Below are 10,000 nucleotides of genomic sequence, written 5' to 3'. Positions count from 1 at the left end.
CGCCTCCTTCAGATTCAGCCTCCACCCTAAGACTTAGGGCTCCACATCTTAGCCCTCCTTCCTCAGATCCAGAGTTTCAGACGAGGTATTCAAAATTCAGATCGTTTCCCTCGGACTCAGGGATTCAGGCTCCACCTTCCTCCCTCACACTCGGGTCCAGGCTCCTGCCCATCTCTCTCAGACCCAGATACCAAATACCAGCCCTCTTCCCTCGAACCCAAAGATGCAGATTCAGCGCTCCTCTCTCAGACCCAGAGGTCCAGACCCTTCCCTACTCCCTCAGATGCAAGGATCCAGACCCTAGTCTCCTCCCTCAGACCCAAGAGAGCAGATTCCCGCTGCATCCCTCCCTGACCCAGCTCTTTCTGTTCTAGTCCGGGGGTCGGTGCATAGTCCCTCCAGTCCTCACCTGGGCTTCGGAGACTCCAGCCCCTCCTTCTAAAGTCACTCCAGCCCCCGCCCTTCCTCGCGTGCTTGCGGGCTCAGCCGCACTGCGGCCAGATGCGGGCAGGAGGCGGGGCCGCGGGTGGGGCTTCCTAGTTAAAAGGCTGCAAAATCGTGTACCCAACACAGAGAAGGAAGTCCGGGGGCCTCTTCCACCAGTCCGAGTGACCCCGCCCCCTGCATTCTGGAAGGTGAGGCGCAGAGGTCCCCAGACAAGCGTAGGGATCTCCCCCTCCCCTGAGCCCAGGACCCCCAAGCCTCACATCCTTTCCCTCAGGATTTTCAAGCAGGCCTCCCAGCTCCCTCCTCCCCAGGAGGTTAGAGTCACAGCCTCAGATCTTTCTCCGCCATCCCACGAGTGGGTCAGAGCTTTTTCCTTAAGAATGTCGGGATCCTAACCAGGAAGATGTCCCCCACAAGAAAATTCCTCGATCTAGAGCTCTGTCCCAGCTTCCTCTGTCCCCCAACTCCATCCTCCCGGCAACACCTCCTTCTCCTGGTTCTCAAAACAAGATCTCAGGCTCCTCCCTCCGCCGTCCTCTCAGCTCCACCCTCTTCCTCAGAGGCCACCATGGGACGCCCCCCACCCTGTGCAACCCAGACATGGATCCTTCTGTTTCTGCTGATGGGAGCGTGGGCAGGTGAGGTGAATAGGTGCTACCAATCAGGGCTTTTGGTAGGGTGGGGGTTACTGAACTCTGAGCGAGCTCCTGCTGGCATGAGGGTGCATGTGGTGGTTTGGGGGACTGAGGAGCTTTCTTGGACGTGAGTAGAGGTGGCAACATGCGGCAGGGGTAGTGGGCTGAGTTTTCCGTAGGTGCATGACCGCAGAAGAGACTCATGTCCTGCCAGCCAAGGAGTGGAATTTGAGTGTGGGGACACATAAAGACCCATCTAGATGTATGGGGAAGGATGGTGAGGGCTGCGCCTAGTGTTGATGATTCTCAGGTCTCAATGAGTTTACATGTGCGGCCACGTGGCCGCGTTCCTATGGATGCCAGGACCTCATCTGTTGAAGTCCAAAGAGATGGCATGCAGAGGAACTGGCCTGCGTGTCCATATGAACCCACAGTGGTTTTCCTGGCCCTGGCTCTGCCCCCAGAGGGTGGCAACCCACCCTTCTCCCTCATGATGCAGGACTCACCAGAGCTCAGGGCTCCAAGGTCCTGGAGGGTCAGGAGTGTGAACCCCACTCCCAGCCTTGGCAGACAGCCTTGTTCCAGGGACCGCGACTGGTCTGCGGGGGTGTCCTGGTAGGAGACAAGTGGGTCCTCACTGCAGCCCACTGCAAAAAACAGTGAGTGGAGGGCCTGGGCAGAGGTGGGTGGGACTGGAGGGAAGGGGTGAGGGCTCTCCTTGAGGAGGAGGAAGTTAGAGCCCTGGGTCGGAGGGAGGAGGGTTAGGGAGGATCACTGGATCTAAGTTAGACAGGCTAGGACCTCTTGGACTCGGTGGTGGAAGAGAATTGGGTTCTAAAGGAGAAGGGTTGGGGAGACCGCCTACATACCTCCAACTCCTGCCTGGGTTTCAACCTCCATCCCCCACCCCTGTGCAGGAAGTACTCAGTGCGCCTGGGAGATCACAGCCTGCAGAATCGAGATGCCCCAGAACAGGAGATCCAGGTGGCTCAGTCTATCCAGCATCCTTGCTACAACAATAGCAACCCAGAGGATCACAGTCATGACGTAATGCTCGTTCGAATGCGCCGTTCAGCAAACCTCGGGCCCAAAGTGAAGCCCATCAAACTGGCCAATCTGTGTCCCAAAGTTGGCCAGAAGTGCGTCATATCAGGCTGGGGCACTGTCACCAGTCCTCGAGGTAATGAGCTGGGCCCTTGCTCGGAGGGTGAAGAGAAGGCAGGCAGGACCTCAAGCCTTGCACCCTAATGGGTAGACATGAAAGAGGAAAGTGACCACTGGCATTAAGTTTTATGGAGGAGGGGAGAGAATGTTGGGGGAGGGAGCAGGATTGCAAGTAAATTGTTTGCCAAGAAGGGTGAGGACCTGCGTTCAGATTCCCAGCACCCACGTTAAAGCCAAGCGTAGCCACATGGCTAGTAACCCCAGTGGAGATAGGTGGATCCCAGGGTTCATTAGCCAAGCGTAGCCTAAAGGGTGAGATCCAGGTTCAATGAGAGACCCCGTCTTAATGCATATATCTAGAATAGACACTGTTTGTTTTTAAAATCATATTTATTTATTTGTCTGTATATGTATGCACACATGCAAAGGTCAGAGGGCAGTGTGTAGAAATCAGTCCTAGGGGTGGAACTCAGGTTGTGAGACTGGACAGCAAGTATTTTCACCTGCTGTGCCACCTCGGCCAACCATGGTGTGCTCTCGTGACCGCAACGCTGGGGAGATAGACAGACAGCCGGATCCCTGGGATGCTCTGGCCAGACAGCCTAGCTGAACTGATGACTCAAAAAGCAAGGTAGAATCTGTCTTGAGGATCAACGCCATTGGTTAACTGCTGAACACACGAACACACTCATTCACCTGGGCCCACATTAGAAACCTTGAATGATAGATACTGGAAAGAGATTAAACAGGTTGATACTGTTAAGTAGATTGGAAGAAAGAAAAAGAAAGTCCTTCATGTTGCACACACTTCCATTGTATAGAACTTTGTAGACACTCCCTAGCAGACTCAAGCACAAGCTTCAGCTTGATCCCATCCTTCTTCTTCACTCCCCCTCATCACCACCCAGCCTCCATGATCCCAAGGAGTCCAAACACAATTCAGGGAGACAATGGGGCACTCCAGGAATTGGCGGTGCCAGAAGTCAGGTCCCTACATGTCTGACTGCTATGGAGAGAGTCTGACTTGAAAATGTACGCTGAGGAACTGACTGGATCTTTCCATCAGCCCTGGGGGAGCCACTTCCCATCCCAGCCTCACTTTCCCCAGTGTGGCTAGGGATTCCGCATCCAGTTGGCAGCAAGCGCCATGAAGGCTCTGTTTTCTTTACTTCTATTACATTTTATTTATTTATTTGTTGTGTGTGTAGATAAGGCTGGCCTTGAATTTGCAGATTCTTCTGTTTCTGCTTCTCAAGATCAGGTATTAAAAGTGTCTGCCACTACTCCTGGCCCCATCTGTTCCTGGTGCTTGGAAGTTCCCTGGAACCCTGCAGAGGCTTGGTAAACTTTCCTGCACGGATGAATGAATGAAAAAAAATGAATAAATGCATTCTGACCCCTTCAAGGAGCTTTTGTGGGGGTCACTGGCGAGCAGACAGATTCCAGATCTTTTTGCTGTCTTCTCCCAAAAAGGGATTAATAGCAAAGTTAATTGTAATTTCAGTCGTTAATTTGTTATCAGTATTAGAGATTGGCAGAGGGCCTAGCACTTGTTAGGGAGATGCCCTTGCTGTGACAGAAAGTTGAGAAGGGCAAGAGGATAGGAAATTTGGTGAGGGAGCGCAGAACTATCCGGTCAGGTGCTCAGGTGAGGGAGCACAGAACTATCCGGTCAGGTGCTCAGGTGGCTGGGGGAGCACAGATCTATCCGGTCAGGTGCTCAGGTGGCTGGGGAGCACAGATCTATCCAGTCAGGTGCTCAGCTGGGGAAGCACAGATCTATCCGGTCAGGTGCTCAGCTGGGGGAGCACAGATCTATCCGGTCAGGTGCTCAGGCGGCTGGGGGAGCACAGATCTATCCAGTCAGGTGCTCAGCTGGGGGAGCACAGATCTATCCAGTCAGGTGCTCAGCTGGGGGAGCACAGATCTATCCAGTCAGGTGCTCAGTCGGCTGGGGGAGCACAGATCTATCCAGTCAGGTGCTCAGGTGAGGGAGCACAGATCTATCCAGTCAGGTGCTCAGCTGGGGGAGCACAGATCTATCCGGTCAGGTGCTCAGTCGGCTGGGGGAGCACAGATCTATCCAGTCAGGTGCTCAGGTGAGGGAACACAGATCTATCCAGTCAGGTGCTCAGCTGGGGGAGCACAGATCTATCCGGTCAGGTGCTCAGTCGGCTGGGGGAGCACAGATCTATCCAGTCAGGTGCTCAGGCGAGGGAGCACAGAACTATCTGGTCAGGTGCTCAGGTGAGGGAGCACAGATCTATCTGTTCAGGTGCTCAGGCAGCTGAGGCAGGACGAGCCCAAGGTCAATGTCAGTCTAAGCAGCTTACCGAGATTCATAAAATAAAAATAAATAAAATAAAAACTGTGATGTGACATGCACACTTTGTCACCCCAGTACTTGGATGGTGGTCACTCAGCTACACAGAGAGCTGGAAACCAGCCTTGGCTACATAAGACTGCCCTCAAAAGAAACAAAATTAAGGGAAAAGAGGATTGGGCGTGTAGTCAGCGATATAGAACCTATCCAACACACATGAGGGCTTTAATTCACAGGACCTATCCAACACGCATGAGGGCTTTAATTCACAGGACCTATCTAACACGCATGAGGGCTTTAATTCACAGGACCTATCTAACACGCATGAGGGCTTTAATTCAGCTTGTATTCTCTCTCCTTCTCCCTCTGCCCTCCTGGCCCTTCCCCCATACACAATCACAGGTGTGGACAGACAGATGTACTCAGTTAGAGTGTTCAGGAAGGGCTTCTAGGAGGACATGCTGTTTGGGAAAAGTAAATGAAATTAAGGACAAGTGGCCTAGCGACAAGAAAGTTGGGAGCGGGCAGAAAGTGTCACAGAGAGGTATTCCAATTCTTCCCCCATCGTCCACCCCTAGATTTAAAGATGACCGAAAGCAAGAAGGAAAGGTGAGACTCGAGGGCTGCTGTCTAGACAGAGGAAGGTGCGCTGGTGTGGGATGTCACGGGCAGACAGGATGGAGGGAAAGATTCCTGTTTCTCTCTGCCTTTTCCTCCTCAGAGAACTTTCCGGACACCCTCAACTGTGCAGAAGTGGAAATCTTTTCCCAGAACAAATGCGAGAAGGCTTACCCCGGGAAGGTCACCGAGGGTATGGTCTGTGCCGGCAGCAGCAATGGCGCTGACACTTGCCAGGTGAGTGACCTCTGAAGTCACCGGTCACAGTTTAGTGCGGATGGGGGTAACCCAAAGGAGCTCGTACATAGAGCAGCCAACATGGCAGAGTTCAGAGAAAGCTAGCTACTCCCAGAAGGTCACACAGCGGGCTTGGGGTTGGAAGGCTCGGGAGCCTTGCTGACCATCTTCAGTGTCCTGCTAGTCTTTGTCTACACCATAAGCTGTGAGGAAGTGACAGAGGGCGTGGAAGGCAACCTGAATCTAGGAAGCAGGCAATGCTTTGCTCCCAGGGTGCTTCTCTGGACTGCTGTGGTTTCTGCCACTGAGTTCCCAAAGGAACTTCTTCTGTCGCTGTGTCCTCGGGGACCAACATTGCCTTCCCACTTGGCCAGGGAGTGGAGTTAGAGACTTCCAAGCCCCTCAATGACTGTCCATCCTGCCCTCCTGGGATTTGTTCTTCCACAGCTGTCACATTCTCTTTCTTGTCAACTGCGGGGTGTCTGTGTCCTTAGGACTTCCCCTGACTCTTTCCTGGAAGCCCCTCCCCCATCACTAATGGTTAGATCTCACAGCAGATCTTTCTTCTTCCTTGGCCAAGGATGCTGTTGTTCCCAGCCTAACTTAAAGACCACATCTGTTCCACAGAGATTCCCCCCATGGACCCTCAGGGACTGGCTCCATGCCTGAGGGAGGCATCTTTCCCTCTGGCTCTATGAGGACCCTGCTCTTTCTTCTGTGCTCCCCAACTGCAGTTTTTAGCTGAGTCCCCTTTTTGATAGTTTAGTGTCTTCTCTATAGACTAGTCTGTGGACACCTGCCTCTCTTCCCTCATTGGTCAGAAGTTTGGCTATCACCTTGGAACAATTCTCCACTTTGGAAACTCCACTTTCTCCATCTGGACCATCACATCTTACTCCTATTTACCATAAGAAACCAACCATTCCACCATGCTGAAGAATTGGTTATAGGGCCAAGATATGAGGCTCTTGGGAGAGTGTTTGCCTACCACACACAAAACCCTGGGTTCCACCCCCAGCATTGCATAAACTGGGTGTGGCGGTGAATGCCTGCCATCCCAGGACTTGAGAGGTGGAGGCAGGAGAATCAGAAATTCAGAGTCAATCTCAGCTACATAGGAGGTTTGAGGCACCTGAGCCACAGGAGACTATATCTCAAAAGTTAAATTCTGAGGGGTTCGATGCAAGATGGTTCAGCAGGCAAAGGCACGTGACACTCAAGCCCAGCAGCCCGCGTTTGATCCCCAGAACCCAGAGGATCTCTGACCCCCACGTGCCACGCTAGATAATAAATGCAATCCAAAATTTTAAGTACTGGGTGCAGATGGGAAAGAAACGTGGGCATTCTAAGGCAAATGCAACTCTGTCCCTGTTCAGGGTGACTCAGGAGGCCCGCTGGTGTGCAATGGAGTGCTCCAGGGTATCACATCCTGGGGCTCGGACCCCTGTGGGAAACCGGAGAAACCCGGTGTCTACACCAGAGTCTGCCGCTACGTCGACTGGATCAAGAAGACCATGAACTACAGGGACTGATCCTGGTGGCAGAGGTGGCAATAAACACGGGCTTTGGCTGACTCCTTGGCTGTACTCTGGCCTGTGTTTAGGAAGGAGGGAAAGGGCTATAGCTTGCTAGCAGATTTGGTGTCCCTGGTTCCTGTGGCTTCTGTGCCCATTCCATTGCCTGAGACCTTGAGAGACTTGGGCATGGGAGCACATGTCTGTCATTCAAGCACGCAAGAGGCTGAGGCCGGAAGATAGAGAGTTTGAGTCCAGCCTCAGCAACATAGTGAGTTTGGGCCAGCCTGAGCTATATGAGCTTAAAAAGGAGAAGCAGGGGAAAAAACAACTTGAGTTAGTGGGAAGAGTTACTCCAAAGGATCAAAAAAATTTAAGAATGTTTAAATATCCAGGCTTCTGGTCTATGGAAGAAAAAAATGTTTTATTTTTTCCTTCCCCACTTCCTTATGAGACAGGGTATCGTTATACAGGACAGACTGGCCTCAAAATCCAGATTCTGATGCCTCAGCCTCCTGAGTGCTGTGATGGGGAGAGAGGACCACCACGCTTAGAGTCTCCATCATGTCTTAAAAGTTGGTGCTGGGGTTGATCTCCAGGCTCTCCCCATGTCAGGCAACTACTTTGCCTCGAAATCATGTCTTTAGCCCCTAACTGGGGGGTCTAGGCAGAAGCTCTGCCACTGAGTTACACTTATAGCCCCTCACTGGGGGATTCTAGGTAACTCTACAACTGAGATACACCCACAGCCCTTTTAATTAGAAAAAAAAGCCTTTATCATTGTGAGCATGGCGTGTGTGGGGTGTGTGTGTGCGCGCACACACGCACATGCAGCACACATCATACATATGGAGATCAGGTGACCACTTCATGAAGTTGTTTCCCTCATCCCCCCTTTCCATGGGTTCTAGGCATCAAATCCAGGTGAGCACTCACACCCCTGACTCATCTTGTCAACCCCACAGGACTGTTTTTTAATACTCTCTACTTCTAGACACTAGGTTGTCCACATTGACTGGAACTTTGAACAGACTGTGTAGCCGCCGCAGGCCATGACTGTACAATCCTGCTGCCTCAGCCGCTCCACAGCTGAAACTGTAGCTCTTCACCACCAGAACTGGCTGTGTTTTCTCATTTGTTCATTTGTTGAGATGGTCTCACAAAGCCCAAGTTGGTCTCGGTTTTGAGCTTGATACATAGCCAAGGATGGCCTTGAACTCCTGATCCTTCTGCTTCCACCTCCTAAGCCATGGGGTGAAACCATGCCTGGCTATACATTTCAGGTTTAATATGACATTCTAATAGAATTTTAAAATGTTTTTATTTTATGTGCATGGGTGTTTTGCCTGTATGTATGCGTATGTATCACATGTGTGCAGGGGCCATGGTAGGCCTTGGACCCCTGGAACTGGAGTTACACGTGGTTGTGGTGGGTCCTCTGAGAGAGCAGCGCACTGCTCTTACCCCGAGCTGAGCTCTCTATCCAGCCTCTCGACATAATACTTTTAACGTGATGCCTTAACTTTATTCTTTAAGTGCCTATGGGTACAATTCTAGCGACATGAATGCTGTGGGGTAACTCACGGCTTTCAGACTGAACTCAAGGCCTGCTCCACAGGGTGAAGTGTGCACCTAGAACTGTAAATCTGGCCAAGAACTCGGGAATTAAAAATAAATAATATTCAGCATTTTAAACTATTTGTTTTGTTTTTATTTATGCACATTTTCTATGTGTATATGTGGCATCTGTCTGCAGAGGCTGGAGGAAGACACCAGATTCCCTGGAGCTGGAGTTACACAGAGGGCTGTGAGCTACCATGTAGTTTCTGAAAACGGAACCAGCTTTCTCTGCAAAGGCATCGATCCCCCACTCCCCATGTGTGTGTGTTTCTCCGTGTGTCTGTCTCTCTCTTTCTCTTAGTATGTCTCAGGTTTTGCCTGCACATATGTGAGTGCACCACATGCATGCCTGGTGCCTCAGGTTGACAGAAGTGAGCATCGGATCCTCTGGAGCTGAAGTTAAAGATGGTTCTGGTGAGCTGCCATGGAAGTGCTTGGAACTGAACTCAGGTCCTCTTGAAAAGCATTAAGTGTTTTTAATGGATGAGCTATCTCTCCATCCCCAAGAATTCATGAATTTTGTTTTTTGTTTGTTTGTTTGTTTGTTTTTTAAATAAAAAAAGAGAGCCATTGGCCCTTCTCATCTTTTCTCCTTCAGACACGTCATAGATTACTGAACACCTAATAATTTCACTGCACTTTGTTCAGGAGACAAAACCTAACCAGTCAGGGGCTATTTGGTGTCATGTGGTATGAAACATAGCTGGTTGGGTTGTTTGAGGACAGAGTGTGTGCGTGAACAGGAGCCTTGCACAATTAGATTCCAACTTTGGTTCAGCTTGAAGGAGACCCTCACCCCAGGATCCATCACTATGGTTGGCTTGGCTTGAGTCCTCCTCCATCCCGGTGAGGGTGGGACTGGAGGACTCTGACAAATGCTTTCACCAGATGTAGAGCATCTCCCTCCAAGGAGTGAGCGATGCTCTAAAATGAAAGAAAACAATGAGAATCAGGAGGTCAGAAGCAACAAGCCATCAGAATCCAAGGCTGAGTTACTGGAGTCAATGTGTGTAGGATATGTTCAGGCTGCACAGGAGGAAGGATGACCGCCTCTCAGTTCTCAGATGTGATTAAGAGCTGTCAGAGGGTCACCAACAAAGGTTCAGAGATCCGAGGACAAGGATGATGCTGAGTGACAAAGCAGAACTTAGTGACAAGTCCTGAACTAACTTCAAAGAACACAGGATGCATATATTTTTATTTGTTTTGTTTTTACAGTCAGGGTTTCTCTGTATAGCTCTGGCTGTCCTGGAACTCGCTCTGTAGACCAAGCTGGCCTCGAACTCACAGAGATCCGCCTGCCTCTGTCCCCGAGTGCTGGGATTAAAGACATGTGTGAGTATGCATATCTTACTTAATTAATAGGACTAGCAGCTCTCTTGCTCGCGCTCTCTCTCTCTCTGTGGGGGGAGGTCAGAGGTCAACTTCAGCTATCCTTCCAC

At 51.0% G+C, this 10,000-nt stretch overlaps 1 protein-coding gene across 3 annotated transcripts; it reads left to right on the top strand.

The window, feature by feature from the left end:
* The first annotated feature begins 464 nt into the window (after positions 1-464).
* Positions 465-9,121, top strand: LOC121448412 (kallikrein-8). 3 transcript variants are annotated; one of them, XM_041652452.1, is made up of 6 exons: positions 465-635; positions 1,008-1,085; positions 1,582-1,741; positions 2,000-2,262; positions 5,291-5,424; positions 8,695-9,121. In XM_041652452.1, the coding sequence occupies exons 2-6, from the start codon at positions 1,016-1,018 to the stop codon at positions 8,857-8,859; spliced, it is 792 nt and encodes a 263-aa protein (XP_041508386.1). In that variant the 5' UTR covers positions 465-635; positions 1,008-1,015; the 3' UTR covers positions 8,860-9,121. The 3 variants fall into 3 exon arrangements, with proteins under 3 accessions (XP_041508386.1, XP_041508369.1, XP_041508377.1); XM_041652435.1 differs by lacking the exon at positions 465-635 and having other exon boundaries at positions 672-1,085; XM_041652443.1 differs by lacking the exon at positions 465-635 and having other exon boundaries at positions 677-1,085; positions 6,801-8,837.
* The last annotated feature ends 879 nt before the right edge of the window (positions 9,122-10,000 follow it).

The sequence above is a fragment of the Microtus oregoni genome, unplaced genomic scaffold (assembly GCF_018167655.1).
Source record: "Microtus oregoni isolate MIOR12 unplaced genomic scaffold, Mior012 000000F_ref0000247, whole genome shotgun sequence".
Lineage (NCBI taxonomy): Eukaryota > Metazoa > Chordata > Mammalia > Rodentia > Cricetidae > Microtus > Microtus oregoni.
Note: the sequence above shows the minus strand (reverse complement) of the source record. Positions and strands in the feature narration are given on the sequence as shown.